This window comes from Perognathus longimembris, chromosome 24 (genome assembly GCF_023159225.1).
Source record: "Perognathus longimembris pacificus isolate PPM17 chromosome 24, ASM2315922v1, whole genome shotgun sequence".
Classification (NCBI taxonomy): Eukaryota; Metazoa; Chordata; class Mammalia; order Rodentia; family Heteromyidae; genus Perognathus; species Perognathus longimembris.
The window spans coordinates 3,388,872-3,407,400 of record NC_063184.1 but is presented as its reverse complement, the minus strand read 5'-3'; the positions used below and the strand labels follow the sequence as shown (position 1 = coordinate 3,407,400).

At 47.6% G+C, this 18,529-nt stretch overlaps 1 protein-coding gene across 1 annotated transcript in view; it reads right to left on the bottom strand.

Annotated features, from left to right (window-relative positions):
- Fat4 (FAT atypical cadherin 4) overlaps positions 1 to 18,529 on the bottom strand; it is a 157,196-nt gene that overhangs the window by 19,297 nt on the left and 119,370 nt on the right. The window contains exons 8-9 of the mRNA XM_048333368.1: positions 15,197 to 15,447; positions 8,897 to 13,246 (exon numbers count right to left, since the gene is read on the bottom strand). Coding sequence (XP_048189325.1) covers positions 8,897 to 13,246; positions 15,197 to 15,447 — 4,601 coding nt within the window. The remainder of the gene's footprint in view (positions 1 to 8,896; positions 13,247 to 15,196; positions 15,448 to 18,529) is intronic.

The window sequence follows — 18,529 nt, the reverse complement described above, 5'->3', positions numbered from 1 at the left end:
ACAGGGGGGGTACCCACATCATGAACTCATAGCCTCATACTCCAGTGTGGTACTTTTTATTCTAGGCTGGCTCTCTATGACTTGAGACACCCCTTGGCTGCTAACTAAAGGCTGATAAGTTGGAGATAAGTCCCATAAACATTTCTACTTGGGCTGCTCTGAATATGGCTCCTCAGCGCTCAGCCTCTTGAGACTCTAGGAGTACAGGTGTGAGCTACACTGCACGCTGCTCTCAGCCTCTCGAGACTCTAGGGGTACAAGTGTGAGCCACACTGCACCTAGCTTGCAAGGCGCATCAAGTCAAATTAATCCATGTCATGTTTGTTCTGGGATCACCAGTGTACAGCAAAGAGCAAACTGACACACATGGTGTTTCCACTATATGGGAAGTAATCCAAAGTGAAGAAATGAGTGTACTTCAAGAGAGGAGGTAAAGAAACCCTTAGACTATAATAACTTGCTTGAAGATCATAAAACTAAGGCACCAACCAATGCAGGTCCTGTGCCTCTGTATTCATGTTCCCAAGTGAGGACTGAATGTTTGATCACTTCTTAGACAAGACTTATGTTATGATTCCTTTTGATATTTTTATTGCTTTATATAATTAAAGTATGTTGTACTATCAGTGATGTATAAGCAAAGGTTCAAAATTTTATATCTATCTATCTATCTATAAATTGGCTTTTGGCTTTGTTTTTTGCTGGTCCTAGGGCTTGAACTCAGACTCTGGGTGCTAACCCTGAGCTTCTTTTGCTTGAGTCTGGTGCTTTACCAGTTTGAGCCACAGCTCTACTTCCAGCTTTTGTGGTAGTTTAGTGGAGATAAGAGTCTCATGGAATTCTCTCCTTGGGCTGGCTTTGAGACCATGATCATCAGATCTCAGCCTCTTGAGTAGCTAGGATTACAGGTGTGAGCCACTGGTGCCCAGCTTATTTAATTTTAATATAATGTCTAGTTTCCCAGTTCCAGGAAAGAGTCAGATGCTATAGTTCTTAGCTAGTGTATATTGATTGATGGGAAGCTTTTAACGACTGTATTTTTTTTGTTTCTACTTTCCAAAAATGAAGTGGGATGTGTGAAATGAGTCTGGGGCATGGGGGGGGGTGGATAAGGTTGAGGGAGGATGATGGAAACAGTGACTCGGACCAAAAAGCCCTTAACACTTATATGGACACGTTAAAATATGACCCCTTGAACAAATGTTTGAAGTTCAAAAAAGTAAAAATTAAAAATAATAGCACTAATAATGTTATATATCTGACATATATATATTTTTTACATACCCAGCTAGGCTTCACTTTGAACACAAGAATACATTGCATCAGGAAGTGGCAGTGTGGCTCAATTGATAGAGCGCTCATCTTGAGCTGAAGAGCTCAGGGGCAGCGCCCAGACCCAGAGTTCAAGCCCCAGGACCCATCAAAAACAAAAACAAGAACACATTGCATTACAATTACTTTGCTGTAAACATCACCTAACTTTTCTTATTTTTTCACTTAGTTGTGTTTCTGTGGCTGGATTCTGTAGCCACAATTGTTCTGGTCTGAAATTATAAGCATGAGTCAGGCCTCGTGACCATGCTAAGTCAGCCCGTTTCTGTACATTACTGGGTTTTGGGCAAATGTTTTCCATTTATAAATGTGAATGGCAACCTTTGCCAGGGAAACACTGAGCTATGGAATTTCAGAATACCCTGCTACTCTAAGGGGAGATCATGAAAATAAACAGGTTCTTAATTTAGAAGTCCGGGAAATTAGGTTTTAAGGATAGTAGCAATGTGAGAATCAGGCCAGATAACTTCACTGAGGGCTTGTGTTGGATTTTACACTAAAAATATCTACATAGAATAGTAAATACCTCTATTTATTATTCTACATATGTAGATAGATACATAGATATAGGTAGGTGATAGATACAGGTTTAGATATGTAAATATCTTGATAATTCCTTTAATAATAATGTGAAACATTCAAACAGTGTAGAGTATACACTTACTACCAAATTAATTTAAATGGTCATAAGCATAAATCTTCATAAAGAAAGTATAATGGAATTATATCTGTTAAAAGGTAATTAAGGGCTGGGGATATAGCCTAGTGGCAAGAGTGCCTGCCTCAGATACATGAGGCCCTAGGTTCGATTCCCCAGCACCACATATACAGAAAACGGCCAGAAGAGGCGCTGTGGCTCAAGAGGCAGAGTGCTAGCCTTGAGCGGGAAGAAGCCAGGGACAGTGCTCAGGCCCTGAGTCCAAGGCCCAGGACTGGCAAAAAAAAAAAAAAAAAAAAAAAAAAGGTAATTAAACTGTCTAGATAGATATATCCATATCTGTATCTATATATCTACAGACAGTTATATCTCTTCAATAGATAACTATATCTGCATATATTTAGAAACAGGTCTACCTAAATCTTTATGTAGAAATATAGATATAATAATTACCTTAACAGATACAACTCCATAATAGATGTTTTTCCTCATGCAGATTTATGCTGATAACCACTTAAATTAATTTGGCAGGAAGTAGCTATTTTTATGCAGTAGCTAACTATTTTGCATTATTAGGAGAGGTGTTTTCAAGATATTCAGTTCATCCAGGCACTGGTGGTTCATGCCGATAGTCCTAGCTGCTCAAAAGGCTGAGATCTATCTGGAGGGTCCAAATCTGAGGTTGGCTCAAGCAGAAAAGTTTGCCAGACTCAATCCGCACAGCAGCTAGTAAATCGCCAGGCTGCGCAGGCAGGCCTGCTCCCTGACTGAGGGACCACCCAAAACAAAACAACAACAAGGTGTTTAGTTCAATTAAACATTGTGCTAAAATCATTATGGTTTCTGACATCATTTTTTTTGATGGTACTGGAATTTGGCCTCAGGGCCTTGGGCTAATTGGACAGGTGCTCTGTCCAGCCCAGACTGCGACCCTCCAGTTTGTGTTTCACTGAATCACTGGCATGACAGTGTGAACCTTGGCACCTAACCCCTGTGCACTCCCTGGAACTGGGATAATAGGCATGTACCACCTAACTCAGCCATTGGCTAAGATGGAGTCCAGTGAACGCTCTGCCCCCGCCCCCACCAAAGCTGTCCTCAAATTATTATTACCTCCTGAGCTCTGTCTCCCAAGTTGCCAGGATTACAGGCTTGTCCCATGACACAAAAATTTTCACAATCAAAACTTTTTGGTTGCCAGTTGCTGGTGAGCCACCATCTACACAGGAAACTGAGATCTGAGGATCATGGTATGAAGCCAGCCTGGGTAGGAAAGTTCCTGGGATTCTTATCTCCAATTAACCATGAAATTCCAGAAATGGACCTGTGGCTCAAGAGTGCTAGCCTTGAGCAAAAGAGTGCAGAGACAGCACCCAGTCTCTGAGTCAGGATCCAATGCTGGCACAAAAAATAAATAAAATAACCAGAACCCAAAGGGCTTGAGGCCTTCATAGTAGAGTACTATCCTAGCAACTACAAAATCCTGAGTTCAAATCCCAGTACTACTACTAAATATTAAATAATTAAATAAGGTTCTTATTTGGTTCTTCATGTCATGAGGGTGAAAGTTCACGAAGCTTCCCAGAAAAGTCCCTGTGCCCAGCCTGTAGTTGACTTTGAACACCAAGAGTTGGGGATGAGCCTCTATTGTGCCAGTGGACAGAGGTGATGAATGGGACAACTCCACATTCCCAGGAAGCGCAGACTTCCTAGACACACTGAAAAGACTTCCTGGGTCATACAGACCCCACCTGGTGCCAGGTGCCTCTTGGCCTGGCAGCTGAAGGGAGCCAGGGAACCAGGCTCAGAGGTCTCTGTACCCTCACTTGACAAGCAGTCCTAACTCAGAGGCGCAGACAGCAGACATCCCAGACGGAGCAGGCCTCAGCTCCCTTCTGGCTTTTTTTTCTTGTCTTGTCTGTCTGTCTGTCTGTCTCTCTCTCTCTCTCCTTCCTTCCTTCTTCTTCCTTCCTTCCTTCCTTCCTTCCTTCCTGCCTTCCTTCCTGCCTTCCTTCCTTCCTTCTTTCCTTCCTTCCTTCCTTCCTCCCTCCCTCCCTCCCTCCCTCCCTCCCTCTCTCTCTCTTTCTCCCTTCCTTCCTTCCTTCCTTCCTTCCTTCCTTTCTTTCTTTCTTTCTTTCTTTTCTTTCTTTCTTTCTTTCTTTCTTTCTTCTTTCTTTCTTTCTTTCTTGCTTTCTTGCTTTCTTGCTTTCTTTCTTTTTCTTTCTTCCTTCCTTCCTTCCTTCCTTCCTTTTCTTATGCTTAAATTGAGATAAGTAGTTTCACAAACTTTCCCGCCAGGGATGGCTCCTAAGTAGCATTTTCAGATCTCAGCCTTCTGAGTAGCTAGGATTATAGGCATGAGCTACTGTGCCCAGCCTCATACTTGCATCTGTACAAGGTATTTTTCATACAAAACCCTTGTGCAGCAAGGACTCACTCCCTGTGGGAAGCTCAGTCCTCTATACTTACACACTATATGCAGTGGTATATGTGAGACAGACAGACAGAGAGAGTGACACAGACACAAAACTCAAGAAACACAGAAAAACACTGAGAGAGGGAGAGAGAGACAGAGAGAGACAGACAGACAGACAGACAGAGACAGAGAGAATAACAGGGACAAACTGAGACAGAGACAGAGTGGCAGAGGTTTAGATCCAGGCACTTACAGAAACATCTAAGCAGTTTGATTTGTAATTTCACAGTCTTGGGAAATCATAGACAAAATGCAAGTACAAGTCCACAAATAAAAGTAGAATATTTAAAAAAATGCAAATGATTTAAAATAATTCTGATGACCAAAAATACTTGCTGAATATATGTAAACTCTAGAAAGATAAGACTCCACCAATCCATGGTATTAAATTCATATAAATACCAGGAGTATTTCCCTATTACTCACCCTCCTCTTCTCTATCTACTTCCCAGAAATCTCAGGTCTACTTACATATCTGTAACTTCCAAATAAAAAGAGAACAGGATAGTGAGATTTGCCTAGTGTGCCTGGCTTATGTCACTTAACCTAATGTCTTCTAATTCCCAAAAAACAGTTCAATTTATCTATGTCAGTTAGAAATAAAAATAGAGCAAGTCTAACTAATATGGTATTCCTCAGAAATTCATTTTGTAAGTCATGTGTAAATATAGCAATGGAGCTCAGACTATGACAAGCTCTTAGAGATATTTTGGTGCTGTTAGCTCCATCTTCCTGAGTGGCACTGTCTGGCCATTGTAGCCCAGAGCTGTACACTTCACTTTGTCAAAGGCCACATTGACAAAGACCACTAAACAAGTGCCGAAACTCAACACACTTCTACCTGTCTTCCTTCCTTTGCTCCAGTCTGTATTCCTTCTTTCCTTCCTCCCCTTCCTCCCCTTGTTTCTTACTTTCTCTCATTCTCCTTCCTTCCTTCCTTCCTTCCTACCTTCCTTCCTTCCTTCCTTCCTTCCTTCTTTCCTTCCTTCCTTCCTTCCTTTCTTCCTTCCTTCCTTCCTTCCTTTCTTCCTTCCTTCCTCTTTCTTTTCTTCCTTCTTTCTTTCATTCCTTCCTCCCTCCCTTCGGTCCTTCCTCCCTTCCTTCCTTTCGTTCTTCCTTCCTTCCTTTCTTAACACCCCCCCCCCCATCTTTGTGTGTGCAAGGACTGTGGTTTGACCTCAGGGCCTGAGTGCTCTATGTTAGCACTTTTTGCTCAAAGCTGATGATCTACCATTTGAGCCACACTTCCAATTCCATTTTTTGAGGGTTTTTTTCTTCTTGGTTTTGTTTTGTTTTGCGGGCTAATTGGAGAAAAGAGTCCATGAACTTTGCTTAACAGTCTAGATTTGAACCTCAGTTCTCAGCATGAGTTGATAGCACCTGGCTTATCATCCAGCTTCCTGTTAGATTGGAAAATAAGGAAATAAAACCATCAAACTTTATTTCCTAGATGGGATGTCCACATAGAATTTGAAATAATGAAGTGTATAATTTTTAATGTAAGATTCTCACTACTCATTTGATTTTATGTTTGTCTTTATAAAAGTTGTTCATTTGTATTATCTCCAACTACGCAAATGGAGACAGAAACAAACTCAGAGAAGAAGTGGGTGCAACTAATTTCAAGTTCGAAAAAGCCTTTCTTACAGAAAGAATTCAGGATATACTCATGGACAGTTTAGCCCTGAGGAAAGTAGGTACATTTCCTACAAATATTAAAATAGGAATCTTAATAAGATCTTGCAGTGACCGATGCCATCTCTTCTTTTTGTTACTATTTTTGTTTTCTGGGACTATGGTTTCAAACCAAGATCTCACACTGGCTTGGCTCAATTGCTCAGCTAGAGCTCTACCTCATAAACCATGCCTCTAGCCTAGCATTTTGTTGGCTATTTTGGAGATAAGAGTCTCAAGGACTTTTCTGCCAGGCTAGGTTCAAACCTCATTCCTGTGGATGTCAGCCTCCTGAGAAGCTGTGATCCCAGGAGTGAGCTGTTGGGCCTGCCTGGCTCACACACTTCTCTATACAAGTATTTTTCCTATCTTTCTGCGCTTCCTCCAGCACACCATTGGCTTGTAAGCAGCGGGTGAAAGGGCTATGGGTAGCAGAGGAAGAGGAAGGAAGGCCAGCAGAATCTCTGAGTCTTAGAAGGTGACAGGCCAGGGCAAGGCCTCCTGCTGCCTGTGTCAGGCGACTTCCTCTGACCTGCTGCTTGGTCAGGGTGCAGATCCTGCCAGCCTGCACCTGCTCCTGCCTCAGGCTCTGTCTGGAACACTCTCCCACAGGTTCCCGGGGTGGGGGGGGGGGGAGGAAGAAGCACAAAGGACACCCGATTTAAAAAATAATAATAAACTATCAAGAACTCCACTCGGGTTTTCTACAGCCAGCACAAATCAGCTTGGGAGGAAGTGGGGTGTGATGGGCACACAAAGGCCAGGGCTCTGGACTCCAGCTGATGGGGGCTTTCTCGGCCCCAGCTGGAGGCAATGCCCTAATCTCCTTTAATCCCCTAACAGCAGTGGGTTTTTTTTTCCTTGAAAGGAGAATAATGATTATATCCATCTCACAGAGCTCTGAGAATGCAATATAATAGTGTCGGGGGGGGGGGGCAGGAATTTGAAAGCAGTTCTTTATATACCCTCTCAATAATCATAATCACTATCATCTGTCTGTCTGTCTATCTATATTATCTATCTGTGTGTCTGTTTATCAATCTACCATGTATCCATCTATACATCATCTGTCTATGATGGAAAGAAAAGCAGTCTTATAAGTTTAAGATACGACATTTAGAAAAATATACACGCTTAAAACAAAGCAAGAAAGGAGTGAGGAGAGAGGCCAGGAGTGCCTTGGGCTCAGTTCCCTGGGGCCTTACATACAGTGGAGAGCCCAGCCCGCTCCTTTTCAAGATAAAATGCATCCATTAAAGACCAACTTGCTTGAAATCTATGTTTACATAAGCAGACTATGTTACAACGAGAATAAAGAAGAATTTAGGAGGTGGCTGAAAAACGAATGAGGGTAGACTTACGTGCTACAAAATCTTTTCAAATTTAAAAAGCTTATAGGAAGATGTTTCTTCTCCCCCCTTTTATTTTACAGCAGTGCTGAGGCTTAAAATCAAGGCCTTGTTTTTGTTGTTGTTTGGTTTTTCTTGTTTCTTGGCCTTCTCCACTTACCACTAATACTCTACCATTTGAAGCATTGTTCTACTTCTTGCTTTTTTGTCTGTGACAGTCCTGGGGCTAGAACTTAGGCCTAGGTGCTGTCCATGAGTGTCTTTTGCTACAGGCTAGCATTCTACCACTTCCAGATTTTGTTGTAGTTTAGTGTAGATGAGGCCCTTTCAGGGCTGGGAATATGGCCTAGTGGTAAAGTGCTCACCTCGCACACATGAAACCCTAGGTTCAATTCCCCAATATCACATATATAGAAAACTGCTAGAAGTGGTGCTGTGGCTCAAGTGGCAGAGTGCTAGCCTTGAGCAAAAAGAAGACAGGGACAGTGCTCAAGCCCAGAGTTCAAGGCCCAGGACTGGCAAAAAACAAACAACAACAACAACAAAAAAACCCCGACTTTTTCAGGCATTCCTACCCAAGCTGGCTTTGACCACAATCCTCAGATCTCAGCCTCCTGAGCAGCTAGGATTATAGTCATGAGCCATCTGTGCCTGGCTCACTTCTAGCTTTATACTGGTTTACTGCAGATAAGAGTCCAATTTGTCTCTCCAGGCTGGCTTCCAACCTCAAGCTTCATATCTCAGCCTCCTGAGTAGTTAGCCAAAGCCAAAGCCACACAGTCCAGAACACACCAGACAAACACACTGACTATTTAAACTCTGTAACGAACTGTGTAGAGTTGAATCATATGACAGTCCTGTGAATTAACATAGTGGACTTTTCTATACATCAAATTTCACCTCTCTGAAAGCTGAGAATTACCCTTCTCTCATGGGTTTTCTTATGAGAAGAAAATAAAAATCAACCTATATCAAGGAGTAGACCAGCATTTGATGAACAGTGAAGTCTTGAAAATATTTACGATTATGTTCGCTATCAGGAAAGGACATTTTAATATGGCAAAAGTCACCTAGTGGCTCCTCCTAGCTTCTGAGGAGGCTGAGATCTGAGGATCAACATTGAAAGCCTGGGGGGGGGGGGGGGGGGTAGAAAAATCTTGAAGACTCCATCTCCAATGAACCAGTAAGAAGCTGGGCTGGAGCAAGGCTCAAGTGTTAGGGCACCAGTAGTGAGCAAGAAAGCTGAGTGAGTGAGCCTGAGGCCCTGGGTGCAAGACATGGTTCTCTCTCTCTTTCACATGCGTGTGCACACACACACAATTTTTTAAAGACACAAACGTGTGTTTCTGCTATTCCTGACCTAACTAAAGTCTTGGGTTTGGGGAACAGAACGAAACGGGCTCATACCTGTATATCCCGTTTTGCAAGCACAGCTGAAGCCTCCTGGAAAGTTCTGGCAGATGGCTCCGTTTTGGCAAGGGCTGGGCAGACATTCGTTGATGTCTCTCTCGCAGGCCCTCCCGGTGAAGCCTTCTGGGCAGCTGCAGGAGAAGCTGCCCACCAGGTTGTGGCAGGTGCCGCCGTTGTGGCACGGGGCAGGCAGGCACTCGTCGAGGTCCGTCTCGCACCAGCTGCCCGAGTAGCCCGGCAGACACCGGCAGAAGAAGGGCGGCAGGGGCTCGTTGGCCACCAGGATGACCGGGAGGCTCTCGCGGCTGCGCAGGGCGGGGCTCACGGCCAGTCTCCGGACGCAGCTGCCCCCGTTCTGGCAGGGCCCCTGGGCACACGCGTCGTGGTCGGTGGACTCGATCCGGACCCCGCTCTGGCGCAGGAGCAGCTCCTTAATGCTCTCGAAGAAGGTGGCCACGCCACTGGGGTTCACGTACTGGTTGCCGGGCCGCTTCACGGCCGCCAGGAGGAAGGTGCGGTTGTTCTCCTCGTAGGCTGCATACAGCTGGACGGCGGTGCCCAGGCCCGTGAGCTGTGCGCCAGCCACGCGTAGGAAGGGCAGGTAGTGGCTGGCGAGGAAGTCGCGCAGCGTGGGCACAGCCAGCCGCAGTACCACGCTGTTGTCCACTGTGGCGTTGGAGAAGGCGGCGAAGAGCACGCGCACGCGGCTGGTGACGGCGCCGTGCAGGCCGTCGCTGCTGAGCACCGCCAGCTCGAAGGCCCCGTCCGAGGAGCGTGGCTGGGCGCTCAGCTCGCAGCCACCCGCGGGGATGCTGAAGAGGCTGCTTGCGCCCGACGTGAGGGTGCAGCGGAAGCTGTCCAGCACGTCGGGGTCCTGCGGCTTCACCGAGCCCAGGAGCCCGCCCGGGAACACCGCCCCGAAGTAGTGCACGAAGATGTCGAGGGCACGCGGCTGCGAGGGGTTGTCGTTCTGGTCGCGCACGGCGATGCGCACGGTGCCCGTGGAGGACATCTGCGGGACGCCCGAGTCCCGGGTGAGCACCAACAGCCGGAACTCGGCTGTCTGCTCGCGGTCGATCTCGCGGGCGGTGCTCAGCACCCCAGCGGCGCTCAGGTGGAAGTAGCCGTCGGTGGGGCCGGCGCTCAGGAGCTGGTAGGTGAAGGGGCCCTGGTTCGGGGGCAGGTCGGGGTCGGTGGCGCGCAGCGTGAGCACCTGCGTGCCGGGGCGCTGGTTCTCCGTCACCTCGCCTTCGCGGGTGGACAGCCGCGGCCCGTTGTCGTTCACGTCCTCCAGGGTGACCAGCACGGCGGCGCTGCCCGTGGCCCGGGGCGAGCCCGAGTCGGCCGCCAGCACCGTTAGGTTGTAGACAGGGAGGGCCTCGCGGTCCAGCTCGGCCGTCACCGTGATCTGCCCCGTCTGGGGGTGCACCGAGAAGGCGCCCCCGTCGTTCCCGGACCCCAGGGAGTAGGAGAAGCGGCTCCAGCTGGGGGTGGAGTCGGCGTCCGAGGCGCTGACGAAGGTCACGTGCGTGCCCACGGGAACGCCCTCGCTCACCTGCACCCGGTACACGGCTTGGCTGAACACTGGGGGGTCGTTGGCGTCCAGCACCGTCACGTTGACTGTCACCTCGTCCACGTCCGCGCCCCGGATCACGCCCGCGTTCTTGGCCAGCACCTTCAGGGACACCCGCTCTTCTCTTTCCCGGTCCAGAGGCCCGGACACGTAGATCTGCCCCGTGTGCTCGTGGATCTGGAAGCCCTTCTTCCTACTGCTCCCGAACAGCAGGTAGTGGACCTCCCCGTCCGGGCCCAGGTCGCGGTCACTGGCGAACACCTCGCCCACCGCGGTGCCCCGGGGCGCGTCCTCCGAGACCTGGAAGCGGTAGAGCCTGGACACGAAGCGCGGCACGTACTCGTTGGCGCCCTGCAGCTGCACGCGTACCGTGGCGAAGCCGCAGCGCTCCTCGTCGGGCACGTTGAAGGCCTTCACGGTGAGCTGGTAGCTCTGCTTGCTCTCGAAGTCCAGGAAGCCCTGCGTGGTGAGCACGCCCGTGTTGGGGTCCACGATGAAGAGGTCGCTGTCCGAGGCCTGCACGCTGTAGGCCACGGCGGCGTGGGCGCCCGAGTCGGCGTCCGTGGCGCGCAGGCGGGCCACCGTGGTCCCGCTAGGCGCGTTCTCCACCACGGTGAGGGAGTACTCCTCGGGGTCGAAGGTCGGGGAGTTGTCGTTCACGTCCTCCACCTGCACGGTGACCCTGCAGAGCCCGGTCCTGGCGAGCCAGCCCCCGTCGGTGGCGCGGACCGTCAGCTCGTGCACGTGGCGCCGCTCGTAGTCCAGGGCCTTGGCTAAGCTCAGGAGCCCCGTGGACACGTTGATGGCGAACGTGCCGTCCTCGTTCCCGGAGGAGAGGCTGTAGGTGACGGCGCCGTTGGGGCCTGCGTCCCGGTCCCGGGCCCACAGCGCGCGTACCGCCGCCCCGACGGCCTGGCTCTCGGGGACGCGCACGCTCACGTGGCTCTGGGAGAACTCGGGTGCGTGTGCGTTCTCCTCAGTGACGGTGATGCGCACGGTGGCCTGGGCCGACAGCGGGGGGCTGCCCCGGTCCGCGGCCGTCACAGTGAGCACGAACTCCTGATCCAGGTCTGCGGTCAGGGGCGCGGCCACGGATATCCACCCCGTGGCGTTGTCCAGTGCGAACCGCCCCGCGGGGCGCTCGGCCGACAGCGCGTACGCCACCTGCGCGTTGAGCCCGAAGTCCCGGTCGTCCACGGCCGTGACCTGGAGCAGCCGGGTGCCCGGCTGGGCGGTGCGGGCCACGGGGGTGGCATAGGCGGCGCGGAGGAAGCGCGGCGCGTGGTCGTTGCTGTCCAGCACGCGCACGGTGACGGTGGTCTCGCTGCGCAGCGCCGGCGCGCCCCGGTCGGACGCCGTCACCACGAAGCTGTGCCGGTTGACGTTCAGGTTGCCGGCGCCGCTCACGTTCTGGAACCGGAGCGGCTGCTTGTTGAAGATCTCCCCACTGCTGGCGTTGATCCCGAAATACTCGGAGCGGGACTTGATCAGGTAGAACACCTGGCCGTTGGGGCCCTCGTCCGGGTCGGCGGCCAAGACGCGCGCCACGCTGGCGCCCGGCGCCGCCTGCTCGGGGCAGTCGAGGTGGTAGGACGGCCGGCTGAAGCGCGGGGCGTTGTCGTTCACGTCTGTCACGAAGATGGCCACGTCGGTGCTCACGGTCCACCCGGAGTCGTGGGCCGAGACGCGGATGCGGTAGCGGTCGGCGTCCTCGCGGTCCAGGGGCCGGCTGACAAGGATGTCGCCGGTGGCGGGGTGGATGGAGAAGGGGAGGCTGGGGTCGGCCAGCGCGTACCGGCTCACGGCGTTGGCGCCCGTGTCCTCGTCGGACGTGGTGACGCGCGTCACGGTGGCGCCCAGCGGCGCGCTCTCGGGCACGCGGGCCGTGAAGATCTGCGAGAAGCGCGGCGCGTTGTCATTCTCGTCCAGGACGCTGACAAGCACGCGCGCCGAGGCGCTCAGGGCCGGGGCGCCCCGGTCGCGGGCGCTCACCGTGAGCGCGTAGCGCGCCCGCCTCTCGCGGTCCAGCGCGCGGGTGCTCCGGATCTCCCCGGTGGCCGGGTGGATGCTGAAGCTGCCGTCCGCGTTGCCGTCCACAATTGCGTAGTCCACCTGGCCATTGGGCCCGCTGTCCGGGTCGAGCGCAGACACGTCGAGGACGGCCCGGGGCGGGAGGTTCTCGGGGACGGCGGCCTCGAAGGGGTCTCGGGTGAAGCGGGGCGCGTTGTCGTTGACGTCCAGGACCGTGATGTCGAGCTTCTCGTAGGAGGAGAAGGGCGGGAAGCCCGCGTCGCGGGCCTCGATCCACAGCTCGTAGCTCTGCGTGCGCTCGAAGTCGAGGGAGTGGCTGACGGTCACGCGGCCCGTGAGCGGGTCCACGCGGAAGGCGCCGCCCAGGTTCCCGCTGGCCAGGTAGAAAGAGAGCGCACCGCCCCGGGGCGCGGCGCCCGAGGCTGTGGTGGCCAGCGTGCCTGGCGCCTGGCTCTCCGGGAACACCAGCGTCCGCTCCGCAGCCTGCACGCTCGGGAAGTCCGCCTGGCTGGCAAACCTGACGGTCACAGTGGTGGAGTCGGCCTTGGGGGGCGACCCTCCGTCCTTCACGTGCACCGCGAAGGTCACCTCGGGGCCCCCGCTCAGCGGCACGGCCGCCGTGATGGCGCCGCGCAGGGGGTCCACGTGGAACTGCTCTGAGCTCCTCCCCGAGAGCGAATAGTGTAGCTCGGAGTTGGGCCCGAGGTCGGCATCCGTGACGGTCACCGCGAACACGAAGGTGCCTAGCAAAACACACGAGGGGCGGGGAGGTTAGAACCGGGGGAAACCGAGTCCAGCCCCCGCGCCCTCGCAGGGCCTCTCCATCGCCCGCGGCTGCTCTCCACTTCCCCGAGCAAATCTGCTGAACCACAGCGCTCGCAGCCTGTCCTTGAACTTCCCCACTCTGGCCCCACCGTCTGTCTGCTGGGTTTAATATTTTCCAGTGTGCCTTAGAGAGACGCACAGGGGCCAGAACTGGCTAATCCTTCAAGAGCATGGCTCCCTGGAGGAAATCTGCACAAAAGACAAGATGCCCGCCTGCCAGTGTGGCAATTTGTGAGCTCTGCAGAGAGCTATGCCATCAATTGGTGTGAAAATGTTCTTGTGCTCTGAGATGCCTTAACACTCCCTGGTATCACTAAATACACCACCTTGTTAACAAAAATGTTGCATAAATGTGCTACTGTTACATAGACCAAAATTCTTCGATTTGTGAGGTGCTCTTATGCAGAGATAAAACATACATATAAATAAATAATGTCTATGTATGTAAACATATACACACAATTAAAATAATTATGAAGTAATAAACAGAAACCAAGGGAGGATACTAAATTTAGATTTTGAAACATAGTACCTAGAATGAATGCCAAGGCAACAGATTTTAGCAGAAAAATGAAGAAAATCTTCCCTGAGGACATACCTTAAAAACATTCACGCACTGGAGAGCTAGTGATCAAAGTGAAACATATTAAATTTACTTTTTAAAAGGCCAGTGATACTGATTGATAATGCAAATGCAATGAGGAACAGGGCCTAAGTACCCCTTGTTTTATGTAGGAGGCTCTAGGCCACACAACTACGCATTGGATGCAATTAGAAGCATGCCTGCCAGCACCATTCTACCTAAAGACTCTCAAGAGATAGACTGCACTTTGCCATTGGCATTTCTTTTGGAAAGAAAGTTGACCATGAGTTCACAGATGCTTGGTGCTTTCAATGAACATTGAGTAGGCTATTGTCAATGTAAGAGAAGATCAAAGAGCACTGAGAAGAAAAACTAAATCCCTTTATATTTTCCAATTAAAATTCTTTTTCTAAGCAAAGAAGATTCAGTTAAACCTGAGCTATATGAGACCATTTTCTTGTTTAAAAAGTCATTTTAAAATTACATATGGGAATGGGCTGGGATGTAGCTTGGCGGATGTGGCTTGCCTAGCAAGTATATCATCCTGGGTTCGATCCCCAGTACCAAAAAGAAAAGACAAAAAGAAAATATAGGCAAATATGTATCATTTTTGAGAGCATGTCACTGTGGGCAAATTTTATCAGACTACAAGTGAAAGATACAATAATCCAGATGTATATTTTTAATAAAAAGTGGTCCTTAATGTTAAAGAGGCCAACAAAATTTTTTTTCTTCTAGCAAGACTGGACTAACATGTATCATTTTGGATTATCCCGTTATTAAACAGTTTTCTTAAAAAATATGTAAAGTATTGAAGTAAAATATTTGTTTTCAATGAACATTATGGTTGACTGTCTAGTACCTCCAAGATGGGATCTGAAAAAAATAGAAAGAAAATTCTCTCCACTTTTACAAAATAAATTCAGAGTTTAGGGCAGAACCTACATCCACTGGGAAGTAACATCTAAACATTTACAGTGCTGAAGAACTCTTAAGGAACATTAATATGAAAGATGTGGCTTTTTAGCAATTACACATGCTCAACTTAAATAGAAGTAAAGATCACTACTGCCTCTACATTCTTTTATAAAACTTTGGGGATAAATGACTTGATTTGTTAGAATGAGATTCAAATTTTCTTCCATTTTGTTGGGAAAAATAACCTAAACTTTAGATTTCCAAAAGTATACTCTTCCAGAGACACCGAATAAAGAAAAATATGCTCGTAGGAAACGTGTGCTACCCAGCTTGCCTGGGTCCGGGGGCCTTGGGGTGAGTGGATTACCTGGAGGAGTGGGAGATGGGATGTGTGTGACGTATGGGTGGTGCTGAAACCTCGGCGGGTTATCATTGACATCAGCCACAGTGACCAGCACACTGGTGGAACTGGAGAGAGGCTTCGGGGACCCGGCGTCACTGGCCACCACCACTAAAGTGTAGTTGTCTTTGGTTTCCCTGTCTAGCAATGCACTGGTGATGATTTGTCCTGTAGATGGGTTGATGGTGAACTGAGCGTTTCCACCCATGAGGCTGTAACTAAAGCAGAGATGAGAGAGAGGTATCATTCTTTTAGTTATGAGATGATAACAACTTCTTTATAAGGCTTTAAGCATGGAGGCGGAGTACGGAGGGAAGCATTGCAACAGCATGAAGGAATATGAAATGACTACTTCAAATTTTGCGTGACTATCACATTGGCAGTATTTATTTTAAAAATGTCTAGTGCCCTCAAACAATTCTCTGGAAGGGTTTCAGGTCTATGAAGTCATTCAGGGCCACAAAGGAAACCCAGAACACTGCTGTATTTTAAATAAATGTTGTTGGAAGTATAAGACATGGCTTTGTCCTGGTATGATGGCTGGGGGCCAGGATTACAAATGACTATATGTTAAATCAACCTTAAAAATGAATTTTCTGCAGTATACCATATTAAACAGGGAGAAATCAGTTGAAGACCTTGTTCTTTAAAGGAAAAACACTATATTTGGCAGTGCTAACTATTCAGAACATTTAACAATCCAATTATTTATACAGAGACATTCCTGGATACTAATTCTCTCATTGGTCATTTGCCATATGGCTATGTCAGGAGCATTTGACACCTCCGTGAACAGTTTGATGCTAGCCAGACTGGTTAACCAGAAGGAATTTCTACTGAGAATATCTTTGTTCGTCTTTTAGGAGAATGAAGTTATCTATACTTATTCCTGGTGTTGCGTTAGAGATGAGATTCCCAGAGGTAAGTTATTAAATTAATAAATAAGCAGCAGCTCAACTTGAAGGAGTAAGATCATGTATGATCCTTAAGTTCTAAAGTTGGAGGGCAGGAAGAAAATAGACGTACTTAACATTTTTTCTCTTTATATCAACAAAGATAATGATATTTCAGATGGAGCTCAGCATATGTGTTTTGGGAGGAACTAATAGAAAATCAGCAAAGAAACTATAGTCCAGCCCACAATGTGTCCATGCCCTCCTAATACTCACAGATGAACACAAATATGTCAGCATTTTATCATATTTTATTGAAATAATAAAAGCTAGAAGTTGATTTAAAAAATAGAATTACTAAAAAGTTATAACTCCAAAAAGGAGAGAAGGAGTTTAGTTAAGAAATGACATCAGTGTTTATGAAGCTCTTCATATTGCACAGATTTTTAACACTTTCGGGCAGAAATGGCGTTTTATAAAGTACAATGACTGTATACTGATAAATGATAGCTATTTATCAAATTAAAACAAAAAATCTTGTAATAGTAGATGCAGAAATTCATAAATAAATGATTAAAAGGATTCTTAAAGCTAGGACTATGTAACAGCTTTCTGACAACAAAGTTCAATGAAATACTTTTTTTGCTTCAACATTTATAAGTAATAATAAAATATGCAAGTGTGTGTCTGGATGTTTTCCATGCATCAAGAGTTTTACTGGTCTATGCCCACTTTTCCACTGGCCATAGAGAAACTAATGGATGAAAAGCAAATGGCAAATGAGGTGGTATCTGCTGCAGGTCTCACAAAATAAGCATATAACCTGGGAACATTTATTTTTTGCCATTACTGAGACTTAAACTTAGGGTCTCACTCTCACTTAGGTTTTTGCTCCAGGCTGGTACTCTACCAATTGAGCCACACTTCCACTTCTGTCTTTCTGGTGGTTCATTGGAGATAAGTGTCTCATGGGCATTCCTGTCTGGGTGCTTTCAGCCACAATCTTCAGTTTTCAGACCTTGAATAGATAGACTTACAGTGGTAAGCCACCAGAGCCTGGTAGGGAATTTCATTCTGTAAATTCGCCTTCTTTATTTTATGCTATTATGCAAGTTAATATGATTTTTTGTTTAAAAGTAGGTGACATATTTAAATGTTGAAAATTAAAATAGTTATGACCTTTTTCTTGGCTTTATTAAATTGTCAGGTGCATAAAATGTATTTTAAATGTAAGCCAGTCTATAATACCACATAATTACAAATTTATAGTTTTAAGTTAAAGAAAGAGTGAAAAGAAGTAAAATCAGCTCTGTAAATGGACTCTAAGCTACAGCCTATGTCCACGTTTTAGCCACCTCTCATATGTGGAATTTGACTCACTTCTCATGACTGTAGTCTTTTTGTCTATTATTGGAAAGCTTTAAACTTTATTAGATTTCATTGTGATATCTCCATCACAGTTAAACATCTATGGTGATCTTTAAATATTTCCATTAGATTAAAAACATTTTAGTTCATACTGAACATACTGAAGATATAAGTACATGTGTGTATATATGTATATACATATATATAGCCTAGAATATATGGATAGATTTATATAGGAAGAATATATAAAAATCAATTTTATATAATTTATATGTAAATACATATTTATATAAGTATATAGAGAGAATACTACATATATATATATATATACATATATTCTCACGTTTAAAACTCATAATAAATGAGTTGGGCACCAGTGGCTCAGGCCTGTAATCCTAGCTACTTAGGAGGCTCTAATATAAAGACTGCAGTTCAGAGTCAATGCCGGCAGGAAAGTTCATAAGACTCTCACCTAAATGTCCAAAAAGTGAGAAATAGAGCTGTGACTCGACTGGTTGAGCCACTAGCCTTGAAAAGAAAAGCTCAGAGACAGAGCCCAGACCCTGAGATCAAGCTCTACTACCAGTATAAAAACAATCTCCCGCACCAAAAAGCCTAAGGATTTATTTTCAGCCTTGAATTTGTTGTTGATTGTTCATTTGTTGTTGTTTTTTTTTAAAACATACTGAATCTAAATCTAAGGAAAATTAACAAGAAACACACAATGGATAACTGGCACATCTGGAGTGCGATTTCTGTCTTTATGACTTCAACATGCTCTTTTTTCCATTCCACTGTGTGGTAAGAAGGTCTAACACAGCTGAGGGGCCTGAGGAAAGATAAGCAGCGCTCCACATGGGCTGGGGGCAGTGTGCTTGCGCTTATAGCGTGCAAAGGCAGTACGGCTTTACAGTGCCTCATCTCAATGAAAAGCACCAGAGGTGTTCATCTACTTGTGGAACAGTAAGGCATTGCTGTTATACACAGACTGAGATTTGTCACCACTCTGACACTCATGTGCTGCGTTCGTTCAGGTAAG